The 17,146-nt window shown below is 37.7% G+C and overlaps 1 protein-coding gene across 1 annotated transcript in view; it reads right to left on the bottom strand.

Annotated features, from left to right (window-relative positions):
• Positions 1-17,146, bottom strand: part of LOC115418480 (contactin-associated protein-like 4) — a 213,381-nt gene that overhangs the window by 17,336 nt on the left and 178,899 nt on the right. The window contains exons 18-21 of the mRNA XM_030132959.1: positions 16,274-16,513; positions 10,697-10,921; positions 5,752-5,885; positions 1,549-1,636 (exon numbers count right to left, since the gene is read on the bottom strand). Of these exons, the coding sequence (XP_029988819.1) occupies positions 1,549-1,636; positions 5,752-5,885; positions 10,697-10,921; positions 16,274-16,513 (687 nt within the window). The remainder of the gene's footprint in view (positions 1-1,548; positions 1,637-5,751; positions 5,886-10,696; positions 10,922-16,273; positions 16,514-17,146) is intronic.

Here is a 17,146-nt window from a genome sequence, read left to right as displayed (position 1 = left end):
TGATACTGATATGACTATCTGAGTCCTCTGGCTCAGCAGTGGGAAGGTTGGGTCATGTATGAACATGTCCAGGTCACATGCACATAAATAGCACCTGTTTATGTGTTTATCTCATATAGATATTAAAGCACTGATTCCATTTATGATCACTGTTTCTCTTTTTTCATTCCTGGTTTAAAATTTTTGATTATTATTTCATGTCTTTTTGGAGAAGTTTACACCAATAGCCAAGAGATTTGTACATTTTAATATTTTTAAACAAACCAGCATCTTATTTTTATCTTATTTAATTAACATTTTAACTTCAAGGTTCTGCCCTGTTGGTCAGTTGATGCGAGCAAAAATAAATCTACTATATTATTAACATTACAGAGGAGGAAAATACAGCATATATATATATATATATATATATATATATATATATATTTTTTTTTACACTTAGTTTTTATTAGTTATTTATCATTATGTTGTACAAAACATAAACAACAGTCGGCAACAATTATAATCCAACAGCAAAGATAATAATGGCTACAGTTATGAAACAGCAATCAAGTTACACAATCAAATTTTTAGAGCAGCAGTTCACACAACACTTCCAGGACTAGGAGACAAACCACACGTTAATTGTTTTTAAAGAAACTAATCCATTTGCCCCACCTTCTCATGTAAAGTTCAGCCTCAGCATAAATGTTAATCTCTCCATTTTGTAAATTTTATCTACAATTTTCAACCAGTCCTCTACCACCGGTGGATCAAGTTGAAGCCATTTTCAAGTGATTGTTTTTTGTTTTTTTTTTCTGCAGCAGAAAAATACAGTATTATTACAAAGTTTTATTCTTTAAACACCTTGAGACCATCGGAGCATTCCTGTTGAGGATGACAGGAGTGATATGAAAGTACTTTGTTCTGTCATGCAGAAAGAGGCTGAACTGTACTGTCTGACTTCCTGGTTTAGTTTGACCCCACCCACAACGACTGAGGCTTATTGGTTGTTATGTTGAAATTCAAGGTGCTGACTCCAATCTCTGAAGTAATTTGTTCTTCTCGATCTCTCCTCATTAGCATACAAACTGAGAGACCTTTCTAAAGTTATTACGAGTACAGATGTCTGAAGCTTGCTCAGCTAGACAGGCACGAGGGATAAGGACTGTATTTTCCTGAACTTCTGCATTAGTGAAAAAAAACCCCACTGCTGTCACTGCTCTGTATAAAAATCCTTCACCTACTCATACGGCTCTGTAAATGCATCTAATGCCACATAACAATGTCTTAAGTGGGTGGCTCAGCTTCCGTAATTTCCAAGGTTGCTCTTATTTTGCATGTCTACAGTAAAGTGCTCTCTTTGTGACCATTTGAATATGGATGTCATATTGTTTTAAAAAGCACCACAGATGCTGCAGCTTTCACTACAGTACGCCCTACATGATGAATAGAAAACAGCAGAAAGCTCTAGAATAGGTTATTGTCAGAAGAGGCCAAACATGTCAGTGCCGTTATTCAAATGAGTCTGTCTAAGTGCAGGCCTCTGTGCTGGAGAGGCTCACTTACCATGCACTTTACCCAGAGAGAGTGATTTGATGCTGTTGAATTCCACATCAGATGTCAAGTTGAAGTCCTCTCTCGTATTCTGGTCAATCTGAAAGATAATGTATGTTACATCTAATGGGAAATGCATGTAGTTAGAGGACACAGACTGTAACAACAGGGCACATTGTCACTGATATTTTGTCATTCTAAAGTGTTTAAGTGGGTGCAGCTTTGTGAGGAACCCTCAACATATAACTGCATACAGGAAAGCAGTTAAGCATAAAAAACAAGCTAGAGGCTCAACTGAGCACACATTGTTAAATGATTTCCAAACCGAAGGCTGGAAACCAGTAGCTTTGTGAGATCGCAGTTCACAGTGGCTGAGCAGAGAAACATAAATGAAGCAAGTTCTGAGGAGATAAATGACTAAAGAGAGATGCTCTGTACAGGGTGTATAAAAAAAAACTATACATTTTGAAAAATTACCCCCAGTTACGCATTTGATAATTTTTGGAATTTTCTTTTATGGATGTTGGTAGGTAGGCGAATGGTGGATATTTGTCCAAATTTACAGACCCAGGTTTTCATGCATGAGTGAGCGGGGGCAAATTGCGCAATCCAAGTTAAAACTGGTTTGCGTGAAGTAGTGGTGGGATTTAAATCCAATCAAAGGTCCTGGGAGGGGACAATGGGCATCCATCTGGTTTTCCACAAAATTGCCAGGTTACAGCATTAACACTTTGGCCACCATGTCAATTTCATTTCTTTACCCATGGCAGCTGTTCCTGCCTTTCAAAGTTAATTCAACTTGTTTAGGCTTGAAAATGTCACTGAGGACAGGCTGAGTTATGGTTAGGGTTAGGGTTAACCCTAGCCCTAAAGTGTTAATGCTGTAACCTGGCAATTTTGTGGAAAACAAGATGGATGCCCATTGTCCCCTCCCAAGATCTTTGATTTGCCCCGGCTCACTCATGCATGAAAACCTGGGTCTGTAAATTTGGACAAATATCCACCAATCCCCTACCTACCGACATCCATAAAAGAAAATTCCAAAAATTATCAAATGCAGAAGTGGGGCTAATTTTTCAAAACGTATAGTTTTTTTTTATACACCCTGTATAATAAAACATCGGGGATATGATGAATGTCTTTGATACACTGAGATTTGGGCATTGGTTCATGATTTATCTACTGAACTTTTTTTTCTTTACAAATTGGCATAAGCAGCCAAGTTCATTACCTCCGCCAAGGAGGTTATGTTTTTGCCAGGGTTTGTTTGTTTGTTTGTCTGTCTGTTTGTCTGTCCGTTAGTGTGCAACATACCTCAAAAAGTTATGGACAGATTTTGATGAAATTTTCAGGGTTTGTTGGAAATGGGATAAGGAAGAAATGATTAAATTTTGGTGGTAATCGGGGGTGGGGGGGCCCACGGGGGGGCCCATTTCCAACAAACCCTGAAAATTTCATCAAAATCTGTCCATAACTTTTTGAGTTATGTTGCACACTAAAGGACAGACAAACAGACAGACAGACAGACAGACAAACAAACCCTGGCAAAAACATAACCTCCTTGGCGTGGGGGGGCCCACGGGGGGGGGGGCACTGATCAGCCTTGGCGGAGGTCTGCGCTCTCCGAGTGCTTCTAGTTCACATTTTACTAGGTCAGTTGGTGACGGCCAGATTATGTTGCCACATCCAAAATCAAATGCTTTAAAGAGGACAGTTATTTATCATGCCATCAATCATTAGAATAACTGTCCCCTGAACATACATAAATTGAATGGTAGCAAGTACTGTATGGAGGGGAGTGTATGTTATTTTCTTTGATAGATGCAACTCATGAATGTAATAACTAATCCCATATTTTTCTGATGATGCTGTATGCTTTTAATGATGTTAAAAATAATTATTCTTAGATTTGCATTGTTAATAATGTGAATTGTGATTGTCCTGCATATCATGTATTGTTACATTGTGTGTTTTGTGTTGTCCTTCTGTGTGGACCCTTGGAAGACTAGCTTGTCACTTTGGTGGCAGCTAATTGAGATCCTTTAAAACCTTTATCCATCAATTTATCAAGACATCTGCTGAAGATAATCGACAAAAGACTAAAGTTAGTGCCACAGAAAATGGGAAAATTAAAAATAACTTGCAAAAAGGAGACACTTTCTAATATCCTGTTGTCCCTTGAATACTACAGACATCCTTATTTTAGTCTGATTTACACACAACATGAACACATGAAATGTTTGTTACACAGTTTACAGTATTAAGGAGTAACTAATAAACTACATGAAAGAGTGTTACATAGTTCAGTCAAGACATATATGAAACTTTAATCAGCTGCAACTCTTCAGAAAAAAATACACTGTTTAGCCAAAACAATTGTCACACACAATATTTTCTTGGACCATCTTTAGTTTTGATTACAGGATCCATTCACTGTGGCATTGTTTGTCACATAATGCTTGGCAACAATAATTGTCACAACATTTATTCTGTCCAGAGATGCATTTATTTCTTGAATTGATGACAGGAGAATGAGACCACTGCATAAAGCGCATACTAAGTATTCCCACTGGGGCTCAGAGCTGGACTCTGCGGTTCAGGTCTGGACTCTGTGGTGGCCAATACATGTGTGAAAATGATGTCTCATGCTCCCTGAACCACTCATTACCAATGTGAGCCTGATGAATCCTGGCTTTGTCATGTTGGAAAATGCTTGTGCCATCAGGGAAGAAAAACCTGGTCATTTAGGATATTCAGGTATTTAGCTCATTTTTTGGACACAGCAGTGCTGAACCTAGACCTGACCAGCTGAACCAACCCCAGATCAGAACATGGCCCAAACCAGCTTGTATTATAGGCACTAAGCATGATGGGTAATTACTTCATCTGTCTCTCTTCTTACCTCACTCTGGAACAGGGTTAATCTGGACTCATCAGACCACATGACCTTTTTCTATTGAAACACAGTCTGACTTTTATGTTCTCTACAAACTAATGGATGCTTAAGAAATGAGAAGCTATTCACTGAATCAGGATTAAAGAAGATTGCTTTGTTAAATCCAGGTGCTGACTTTTTTTGGGGGTCTAGGCTGTGTGCTACTAATCAAAATGTTACATCTGAGTAGATTCTTTTCAGTAAAACTCAAGAACATGCCATCTCTTTGAAGTAACAAACCTTTCCTGAGCAACAATATTTCTCTTGTGAAATCAGAAAATTTTCATTTCATTTTATTTATTTATATAGACAGGGACAATGCACAATATACATTAACCTTAAAAAGGACAGATGTAGTGTGCCAGGTTGTAGCATTAGTGCTAATTTCCACCTGTAGTCCCAGGGCAGGCTGATGTTATTTAAAAAACAGACATTAACTAGAAGCACTTGGAGAGCGCAGACCTCCGCCCAGGCAGATCAGTGCCCCGGGTTTGGATGAAAATTTCAGGAAATGTTGATACTGGCACAAGGAACAAATGATTAAATTTTGGTGGTGATCAGGGGTGGATGGGGGTGGGGGGCCACTGATCTGCCTTGGTGGAGGTCTCCGCTGTCTTTTCTAGAAAAGCACGCGTAGAGCACAGACCTCCACCAAGGCAGATCAGTGGCCCCCCCACTCCCAATCACCACCAAAATTTAATCATTTGTTCCTTGTGCCAGTATCAACATTTACTGAAAATTTCATCCAAATCTGTCCATAACTTTTTGAGTTATCTTGCACACAGACAGACAGACAAACAGACAAACCAATGCCAACAAAAACATAACCTCCTTGGCGAAGGTAATAAAACAGTAAAAAATGCATTTCTATAACTTTCTATAACTCTATAAATTTCTATAACCATTCAGTCTTATGTCCCACTGCAGTCTGCACACACACTGAGCATGTTTACATCACATGACATTATGGCTACAGGTTTGGTTTGAGAGTAGCTGTTTTTTCACCATGCGGGAGAATGTATGATAGTTTGTAATTGTTTGTAGTTCTGTTGGTAACGTATTCCACTGTTGCATGATGATGAAGGGCTATAAGATTACTGTACAGTATGTTTGAATACATGTTTTGTTGGACTTTTCTTGCTGTTAGAAAATTTGTCAGAAAAATAATCAAAAAGCAACTTTGATAAAGCAATTAAAACAGTTACATTACTTAGATTTTAACTGGGTAACCTTTCAGATTTCATTAGTGACCGTCTGTTATTGCATGTGTTTGCATGTACCTGAACAGAGACTGTATCCGCCAGCCTCCTGATGGACACCGTGTGCAGCTGTCCATCGACCAAGTTAGTTCCTGGACTCTCCAGCACCTCCACATCTCTGCTGCTATGCAACTTATACCTCACCTCCAGCTCATCTGTACGTAAACAGAACCAGAGTGTTATTTTAAACAAGAGCATCAGGGGATAATATATCCCCGTGGCCCTAACACACCCGGAAAGTTGTACTTGTTGGTGATGTTACCTAAGTTGCATTGAGTTTGCCCACTTGACAGCAGAGGAGTCAAGTATTTTCTCAAGTAGTTTAGTGGAAAAATACTGAATGACTTTCGGCTCTGGCAACAAAATGATGACAAATAACATAATGGACAACATGAGGACAGACAAAAGCAAAAAGCACCACTCCAATACATAAGTGATTAACTGTAGAAAGTTTGGTGAAAACATATTGAATAGTTTCCCACCTGTGCTCCAGAGATGAAAATGTTTTCCCAGTGTGGTTTGAATGTACTATAGAACCTCCTGGTAGTTCACAAGTTGCTAAACATACACTCATTAAATTACTGAGGATGTTCTCACTGTTTTTCTGTAACTGAAAAAGCCTTAATGATGCTGTGAACCCTAATGGGTTGTATGTAGTATTGATATTCCAAACTCTCAACATGAGGGAGAAGTCGTGTGCCAGAACACTTAGGATGAAACAAAACCACCAGCAAATCATCACTGTGTATCTACAGACTGTATCACACACTGAATAAAGAACAAAGCTCATTGTTTATGCACATCTGTATTATGGTATCAGCGAGTTTTAATCAAACAAAAACTCAGACAGTCAAAATAGCAGTGTTTTATAATATTCACGTGTTGTGTCAGCTGATAGTTTACATTATAGCTCTGTTAGCGTAGCTCTGTTAGCTTAGCTCTGTTTTTAGAAAGAAAACAGCCACAATAAAACCACAAATCACCTGTTTTCTGTTCAGTTTGTGTTGTCAGTAGCTGTATTAAAGATCTGTTTGGAATCATCCAAACCAGGTCAGAACTGTCACAGTTTAGTCTGAACTGTGGATCAACCAACAGTCAACTTAGCACAGATAATAACATCACGTAATAACTTTATATCTTCATAAGCTTCATAATAAAACTCCCCCGTGTAGAAGAAATGCTGCCATTTCATCATCAAACTCAATTGTTTTCATTTACAGCTGTGTCCAGTGGTGAAAACAACAACAGTGTTTCTGGCTTTTATCACTTGGTCACTTTCTTTGACTCAAAATGTTGTTTCTTAATGGTTCTCATCTAATGTGGCTAGTTTGGTCAATGCTCTGTGGTGTTAGTTTTCCTCCCATGGGAGACCAGCAGTGACTCACTATCTGTCTAGCGGTTGCATAAATCCACTGGACTGTGGTTGTGAATGTACTCCCTGCACACCTCTGTAATCTAATACACTGGCCTATTGAGAAGAACTTTAGATCGCTTCATTCGGAACACTCTTATGATAATTTTATGTTACACACAGTTGTTGTTGTTGTTTTTTTTTTTAATTATTCTATTTTTTTCTTTGTTTTTTTTTTTTTTTTCTATGCTTTGTATTACATTTGTGCCTGAAATATACTAAACTAAACTAACATTTTAAGTCATTTTTTAAACATTGGACAGTAGAAATACTAAATTAAGCCCCTTTAAAGGACCATTTTAAATTACATATAAGCACATACTGTATCCTAATACTTCATTACACATCGGTTATAAAACTATAAAACACTTTTTAATCTTCTATTGAAAACTGAGGTTAAACCACTTTATGGGGTTTGAATTTAGAAATAGCTTTTGTTATTGCAAACGATAAAAATGCAATTAATCTTATGATCTTATGTTCCAAGTTTAAATCCTCTAGATAATTAAGCACTTTATTAATTTCACTAAAATTTCTTCTTAGTTCTTGTTTGGAAGAGTTTAGAAAACATGCATTGACTCCTTCAAAGAGAGAACAATTAATCCAAAGATGTCTGGACATTTTCAGACACCTTCTGATGGATTACAGTAAGAACTTTTTAATGACAGGGATTAGCACTTTATCTTTGAATAACACTCATAATCTAAAATTGATTTTCCTTTTTTTTAGTGCTACACATAACCCATTTCCATAACGCTGAGATAATTTGATTGTTCTGTGATGTCTGCACACTTTACAGACGAACAGCCATGATATGAAATAAACTTAGTTAAAAATCCTGGTACTTTATACCCTTGCACTTTTTTTCTAATTATGATTTGCTATGTTCACTAAAAAGAGCACATCTTGTTAATAAAAACACAGTCATGCAGAGAGGACAGTGAGTCTCTGGCATTCAGAAAATGACTCACATTGAATATTTCTTTGAGCAGCAGCAGCAGCAGCAGCAGCAGAGGCTTTGGTTACAGCAGCACTGAAGAGAAACATGAGAGAAGCCTTTTGGAGCCTCCAAGAGAACCCTCTCACTGGGATTTAATGAGATATTCCAGCAAGGGTGCAGACACCTTATGACATCTTGATCTGCTATCCAAAACCTTTTATTACTCATCTGTGTGTTTTCATTCTATAGAAGTTGAATGTGCTGTATTTCTTAAACGTTGCTTACATTTTCTGTTCATGTCCTGTGTGCTGTTGTTGTGTTTGCTGTTGTGATGAATGATTGTGCTCACATTCACCAAAATAATCCAACTGTTCTTGTTCATGCTGGGCGAAACAATAGCCATTCTGCTATGTTAACAAGTCTCAAGCACTGGGCAACCATGAATGCTGTTATTCTACACAAAATACTGGAATTTACCTCCTGCCAAGTGGAATTGTGCAGTGCTGTATAGTAATCAGTCCCTCCAGAGAAATTCGGGCAAAAATCCTTGATTATGTGGGCAAAAATCCTTGATTATGTCATGGAATATGGAGGGTTTTATGTGATTTTATGCGGTGAAATTGTGGGAATTTGCCAAAAAAAAAAAAAAAAAAAAGCACAAAGTTGCGAAAATATGTCAGAACTGGAAAAACATGCATTTCAATGAAAAAAACTGATTCTTCTCCCACACTGTGTTCTAACTAGGCTACTACTAAATGAAAAATGTCTAATTACATCCTATGATAAACAAGTATACAAGAAGTTAACATACACTACATCCCAGAAAGTGCGTGTGTTTGTTTGTTTGTTAGCAAGATAACTCAAAAAGTTATGGACGGATTTTCATGAAATTTTCAGGAAATGTTGATACTGGCACAAGGAAGAAATGATTAAATTTTGGTGGTGTTCGGGGGGGGGGGGGGGGGGGGGGGGCAGATCTGTCTTGGTGGAGGTCTGCGCTGTCCGAGTGCTTTTCTTGTTAAGTTCTTTATTTTCTAAGCATGGCTCAAACATGGCTTTAACATTTCCAATTCACAAGTGTCAAAAATAACATAACTGCTTCCTGCTTCACAACAGTGAGGTAGAACAGGCCATCTGTTTGAAGGCTATTACAGCCTTTATGTTTATATAACATTATTATCACTGCCGCAGAAACCATTTTCGGATGTTTCAAGCTGGAAAAGTGTATCCAGCGTCAGTTTTCTTTTATGTTCCAAGGTGCAGTTGCATGGGGTGCAAAACAGTATGAACCTGCTTTCATGTAGGACATCAGGTACTGGTTTGCTCTGTCTTTTCAGATATTTTTGTCAGCGAATGAGCAGCATTTTTTATCATCTTGCAGGATTTTTTTCTGAGGCTCGTTAGTTTACTTTCTGTGAACATGTGAGCCGATGACATTGCATGTTGCATATTACATCATTACCTGTGTCAAGTTACAGTGCAATACTTTTTAAACTTTATGCAGAAAAATGCAGAATTATGAAATCATGCAAGCCCCACATATTTCGCATATTTTGCGTGGAAATATGCTATTATTATGGTGAATATGCACCCTCTTTGAAAAAATGCAGACCCCGCATAATATGTGCAATTTGCTTGATTATGCATTGAATTATGCAATCGCCTAATCATGGTTTTCTTTCTTTTTTTAAAATATCTTTTTATTTCACAAAAGAAAATCATCCAGATACAGCACAAACTTAGTGATACTGGGTCTTACATTTTACAATTCCTCCTTTGTGCACTCTTCCCACCCCTAAAGGAATAAGCCAAAAGTCTAAATATAAATGAATAAAAAACAAAAAGAAAGTAAAAGTAATAACAATAATAATAGTAGTAATAATAATAATAATAATAATAATAATAATAATAATAATAATAATAATAATAATAATAACAATAATAGGGGTAGCAACATAAACATAAGCATAGTGATGCATACTGTAGCATAAATTATAGCAGTAATTACGGTTTTCCGGAGGGACTGAATAATATACCAGTGATTTAAAACTGAATGCAGTGACTAATCATAGCTATAAGAAGGAAGACTCCCTGTCAAAACAGACGTATTATATAACAGTCAATTAACAAATGTTTTCTTTGAACATGACACATTTTGTGTAACATTTATTCTTCATGAATAGAGAGCGAAAAAAGACAGTCTCTGAATAGAAATAATCACATGGCCAAGATAAAAGAACAGTTTCCAAAATTCAGTTATATCAAAACAAATGAAAGAAACAAAAATTGAGTTGTTATTTGTAAGTGTTTGTCGCCTCTAGTCAGTGAAGTAAAATAACAGATTGTGTGTGGATGAGCCAGGTCCGTTCTCTGAAGTCTCTCAGCTGGTCTATACTCAAAAATTTACATTTTCCTGGTGAATAATTTTCCAGTACATTTAAAAACTGTTACACTTCGAGGAAAAGGCCTGTCGTTAACCAAAATAATTTAATGTAGTTCAGTTCAGGGTAGTGGAGAAGCAAGTGGAAATGGAGTGGGAAAGACTTGAAAAAGAATATAGTTCATAAATGGAATGTCTTTTCCATGGCAGTATGTGACGGTTTGCATCTACTCACCATGTTTGTTGATAAGCAGGGCCAGGTATTCTCTGTAGAAGGAGCTGACATAGAGCAGCAGAGCAGGACTCTGACTGGTCCTGAAGCTCAGGGAGATGTTCTCTCCTCTCAAAGTCATGTCAGAATAAATGGATGAAGGCAAGGCACTGGTGTTCCCACTCAGGTCATAGGGCTCCTTGAACATGTAGGTGATGGACGTTGTTGACTTAAAACCAGCAGAAACTTCTAAAAGCAAGAAAGTTAAGATGTGTCAGGACTGTCATGTGGAAGGTCACTAAGTACTTATACTCAAGTACTGCACAGGTTTGTGGTACAGGTACCTTATCGAGTATTTCCTGTTTTGTTCAGCCTGAAAGCTCTACGCTACATCTCAAAATCAAATAATGTCAGACAGCTTTGAAATGACAGTTTTCTACTTAAAAACCTTCTTGGATTAGCTGGAAGTGCATCATCACAAAGCTGAAAACACACTTGTTCCCCTGAGCACATGAAAAGTTGCCTTTTTTTTAGACATGCGTTTCTCACAGGACAGTAACATTACAAACATTAAAATCTTATAGAATATGATCCACAGCTGTACATTAAAGGTGTGGTAGGAGATGTTTTCCTGGAGCATTTTTTACTATATGGCTTAAAATCCCCTTCACACCCTGATTGCAACCAATTAATTAAATGCTCTAACACAAAAATAAATAATTTTTGTCACCTGCGGAATGGACAGGAATGAAAAAACACCATCCAATCATTTTAACTGGCCCATCGAAATGATTGAATGGTGATATGTCTCTAATCTCAACTGCCATTTGTCCCTCCCCCATCCCCCCTATGCGTGTAAACCTCTTCGTGCACAAATGGAATGTTCTCAGAGGCTTGGAGCACTGGACGGGTGGGGGGGCAAATTGATGCTGTGCAGCGCTCGTGAACCCTCGGAAACAAGCATTGCAAGTTTCAGTACTCTGGAGGTGTGGCTTCGGGGGGAAGTCTGAAGAAAGGGGTTTGGACTTTTGAATTGCGTATTTTCAAAATGTAGCTTGCTCAAACCATTTTTCCAGGATCTCTTCCCCCACCTTTAAGCTACCAAACTAAAAATGCAAAATGCAAATACTGATCAGTGAAACACATGGAACTATATCATACAGAGAACATGATCAAAACAACTGAACTAATTGGCAGTTGGGACTGACAACATGAGATGGGTGTGAGTTTATTTACAGAATTTGTCTCAAAACTCCAAGTTTCAAAGACCCTGTAGATCCTAGTGTTGTTTGTGCCACCTTTAAATCTTAAAAACAACTTATTTCTGCAGTAATCATTGCTTTTGACATTAGACTTTACACTTTCAAGTACGTGATGCTTCACATTGTTGATATAATTAAACATAAGAGTCCTTTAAAACAATCCTCCCTCTCTTGACCTTCAGAATGCCTCCAATATGACAGACTCAGAATGCACGTCTGGTTTCCTGTCTGCACAGCTTGGCCTGATACAGTGAGGGTCAGTCTCATGTCTGAAGACTGAAGCATCCTCTTCAGAAAACTGCCTGATCTTTGCTCTCTCCTTATTTTTTTGAAAAAACAGCACACAATAGGTCATGATAACTATGTTGTATTAAAGTTTATAAAAGTATTACTTGACTTAGATGCAGTGTCTAAGCCTTTTTTCCAATTTAAGTGAGCTATAAAAACAGAAACCCTACACTGAGATTCTGCTTAGCCTGATATAAATTGGTGTTTTTCCTGTAACTAAGTCGAATAGTGAGATGAGAAACCCAAATATTGTAAATGGGCAAAGGTGAAGGCCTAAGAATAGAATACCAAATGTATCTAAGTAGAGTAAAGACTGTCCAAACTAAAAGTTTTCAGTTTGTCCACTTTAATCTGCAGGAGTTTCTGTAGCTTGGTTTGCTGCTGCTGAAAATATGCAAAGATCATCTCCCAATTTCTTTGTTACAGAAGTGAACAAAAAAGAAAGTCTGTTTGACAGCAGTCACAGATGATCAGTGAAGAAGGGCAGTGTTAAATCTGTAAAGTGTCAGAGAAAATTCCTCCGTGAGGAAGAGCCTGGTTGCAGTGACTCATACGTCTTTATCACTGGACTACCATTTGGCTTTGTCTTCACCGTGGAAGGGTACAATCAGCAACAATCAGCAGTCATTCCTTGTGAAACGACTTTGTAGTTGTCATGGGTATTTATCAGCCTCGGAAAACTGGCACAAAAAGACCGCGGCAAAAACATTATTTCTTGCCAAGAACAACATGCAGCGGCGCTTTTGTTCTTCAAATGGCGTAAGATACAACAATTGACGCTGATGTGAGAGAGCTTCTTCTGACTGAATATTTGACTGTGGAGGAAGTCTATTCTTTAAGTTACTGGCACATACGTGATGTGGACTGTGACGAAAACAGAGCTTAAGTCATCTACTGGTGGTGTAGCGTCGCCTGCATTGAAACAACAACCATAAGTTCAATCAGATACGTCCGTTGTCTCTACATGTTAACCTGTCATGGTGTTCGGTCATTTCCAAGCTGAAAAAAGTATGTTTTGTCAGGTGGCAAAGACCGTGACAGCTGGTCACAAAGATATCACTGGTTAATCTTTGAGTCCAAGTGAAACATCGTGTCAAATCAGATAAACATGAAGGTGTTCCTGAGATGTTGAACCAATGAGAATGAACGGACACAAAGTCACAATGGTCTGGACCTTTGGCCACTGAAATTACTTTCATTTATTGTTGTGTTCAAGTTTGATAAATTCTGCAACACTCTGTTAAATTACTCATGAGATATCAATTAACTCACAAAGACCCAGTGCTACTTTTGTGACAGTTCCAAAATATTATTTTCTCTATATTTAACTTTTCTTAAGTGATTTATCACCATTTATCATAATATTATCCTCTGTATTTTGTAGTTTTTCCCTCTGAAAATCTGATATTTTCCTATATTTAATTCACTGATCATGTAAATGTTCATAAAAGCTCAGATTAAAGTTAAGGAATATTACATCAGAAACAGAAAAAACTGAAGAAAAAAGAGACTTTTTCAGCAAATATATCATTAACTGAACATAAACCCAGTGTGTCCATCCACTGTCATTGATCCAACTCCATGGGTTTTACTGGTGAATCAATGTTGTAGAAGATGACGGTGTTTCTACGGTAACTACGGAGCCTCTGAACATTCAAATAGGTCATATCTGATGACCATGAAAAGATGAATAAATGTATTTTACACCAATTATTTACATGTATCGATAGGATTAGTGGATCAGTAGGTATTAAACAGTTTAGATCAGTAGATGCCTTTGGTCGTCAGTGGCTGCTTGGGTCTTTATGGGCTAAAACATATCATAGCCACAAACAACAGACACAAAGACAGAGAGACACACCTCATAGAAAAAGACTTTTGTTCTATCTAAATAAACATGGATAGAGAAAATTATTTTGCTGTAAAGATCATTAACTTATAATTATCTGCAAACTTCCAGTCACTACAGATATCAGAGAAATAAGCTTTGTTTTTATTTTGATGCCACTTGTACTGGAATAAAATGTAGTAGTTGTTTTTTTTTTTCAAACACGACACTTCTAGAGTGAAAACCCTAGCAGAAGGCTTGTTTTTGTCTACGATATGGGTATGCAACCTAGCCTTATCAGTTAGTTAAACAAGAATAAATAGTCAAATTTAAAAAAAAAAAACTGAAATAAACTGCAAAATGTGTTGAAAAGGCCTCCACACAACATGCCCTCTACTGCGGGGGGGTATTTCTGGTGCTGGGGTGATATTCTATTGTGAGTCTGACAAATGCATCTCTGCCTGTGACTGCCTCATCAAACTGGCAAACAAATCTCTTCCTCTTTATTGGAGGAGCCTGTGGATAGGATGCACAAACTGAACTACCAAATAAAATGCAATAAAAGGCAGGAGAACAGGCTGTGGTTCAAAACAGCCACGGCAGTAATATTGTCGGTGTTAATAAAAGATGATAAAAAGTAGGACAAAAAGTTTAATAAGACACTAAGTGCAGAATTCAATATTAACTGGCTGCACATTATTACTAAAATAATAGCAAGCGATACGAACCACAAATACACAGTATTACGCTGCCTATTTAGACACACATCCATAATGAACATCATGTCAGATTACCTTTTCTCTTTTACGCAGAAGAAAATGAATTGGATGTAAAAATGTTGACAACAATTTAATCCAATTGGAGGTCAATGATATCTAGTAAATTATTATTTTAATGATCTGAAAAATATAGTATCTTTAGCTCAAAGCTCATCTTACACACGCACACAGGTCATTATTGGAAATGAGAATCAGTTCTCAACTAAATTACCTGGTTAAATGAAGGTTAAATAAACAAAATAAATAAATGAACACACAGCTCAGAGTCACAATTCCAACATAGACAGACACAAAATTGTCCTTATTTTGTAGTAAAAGCCATTAATGATAATAAATACAATACTTTTGTGTCTAAGCAAGAGTAAACATGGTTCCAGGTTGCTCTTAGTCAAAAGTGAGTAGAGTCTTTTTGCTTTCATAGAATAACCATCACCTTCAAAGAATTGGTGGCTCTGATTGCTCTACAGATTGCAGCTTTTTTCTCCAGTGGAAAAAGTTAAATACTCTAACATTCATGGCAAAATGTTTTTTGACAAGCTGTTTTCAGAACTTTGAATTTCCATTTAATAGCTGTAGCTGAGTTCTGAAAGAAAAAAAGTTTGTCAGCTTTGTCAGCTTACCAAAACAAAGTCTTTTGTCCAGGAAATCATGTGTACTGTGCTAATCAAAGGAATGTCACAATGACATGTTAGCATGTTGTGAAAACGGTTTGCCTCCTACAATCAGCAGCATCTGTTGCTGCTTTACTCTGACCTTTATACTTTCAGTTCACTTCAGAAACAGAAGTGCTGCACAGTGGTTGGTGTAAAGTCAGACAGAAACAGAGAATGGCTCCTGTGATAGCTGTGAGTATTAGTTAGTATTAGTATTCGTACATGTGGTCTCCAGCAGGGCTGCACAATTTTGGGAAAAAATGACATTGCGATTTGTTTTAACCCTGCGATATATATTGCAGTATGAAAAAAATACTCAGGATATAATAGCTGTGTGGTGCCGACGTGAATGGTCAAACAAATTAGTTGTGTTACCTCGTTTTGTGGCAACAGGTGCATGGCAATATTGATGCAGAAGTTTCAGTATCATCCTTCTTGTAGACGAAGTAATTCCAGATAACAGACGTTGCTTTGTTTTTTTGGCACCAAGTCTTTGTTTTTGGTGATTCTCTCTTGTTTGTTGCTTATTTTTCAATGTTGTTACCAGCGACTGCATGTGCAGGAGCATGGTCTGCTTCGACAAACTGATTAAGAATGATTGCAAAGGGTGGATCGCTGTGCACAGTGTATGTCAGGTACCCTTGAAATCAGATAAGAACACGTTGAGTTCATTTACCTCCTACATTGCAGGAACTACAATGTGACTATTGCCCACATGTATATCACAATGACGACGCTCACATGATATATTGTGCAGCTCTAGTCTCCAGTGTGTATTCAAATGTCTCTACCTTTATGACAGAAGGCTCCGGTGTAGGCCGATGGGCTGCAGTCACAGTAGAATCCACTGGTTTTTTCCACGCAGCGCCCCTGGTTTTGGCAGAGCCAGCCGTAACTGCTGCAGTGGCCTGGGCATCCCGGTCGGACACCCGGGGTGATCTTTGCCCTCTCCTCCAGGTCAAGAGTGACACCATTCAGCTGCAGGGAGCGGATGCAGCCCAGGAAGCCTTTCTGTCTGGAAGCAGTGCCTCCTGCCAAGAAAAACCATTCAGTACATTTGAATTTGCTTCCTTTTCCTTTGAATACTTTTCGTTATTTTGCCACTGCTTGTCTAAAATGTGGCTTATTTTTCTCTGATGTACGTGATACATGTTGACCCTACATCCAGACATCCAGACCACTCAGGTCATCAGGTGCAGGTCTGCTCTGTGTTCCCAAAGTCAGAACTAAACATGGAGAATCAGCGTTCAGTTTCTATGCTCCGTATATCTGGAACAAACTACCAGAAAATATCAGGTCTGCTGAGAATCTGAGTTCTTTTAAGTCAAGGTTAAAGACTCACCTGTTCACTGCTGCCTTCGACTAAAAGGCTTTTGACTTTTTAAATTTTATATTCTCTTTCGAAACTCTGCACTGCAACTCTTACTTTAATATGTGTGTGTTTTTATTTATTTTTGTGATTTTATGTCTTGTTTTTTGACTCGCTGTTTTTAACCCTTTCATGCAAGAATTTTGTGAACCTTAGTCAAGATTTTTGTTTCCTGTGTGTTTTTATTCCTCTTTAGGCATGAAAAAAACAGTGTGATTGAAAATGTGTAATTGGAGTTACAAAAATGTCCACTTAACTGGACACCATGTGTTTAATTTTTGAAGCAAAGAAACAC

This window comes from Sphaeramia orbicularis, chromosome 4 (genome assembly GCF_902148855.1).
Source record: "Sphaeramia orbicularis chromosome 4, fSphaOr1.1, whole genome shotgun sequence".
In the NCBI taxonomy this organism is placed as follows: Eukaryota; Metazoa; Chordata; class Actinopteri; order Kurtiformes; family Apogonidae; genus Sphaeramia; species Sphaeramia orbicularis.
This window is presented reverse-complemented; position numbering and strand designations above follow the sequence as displayed.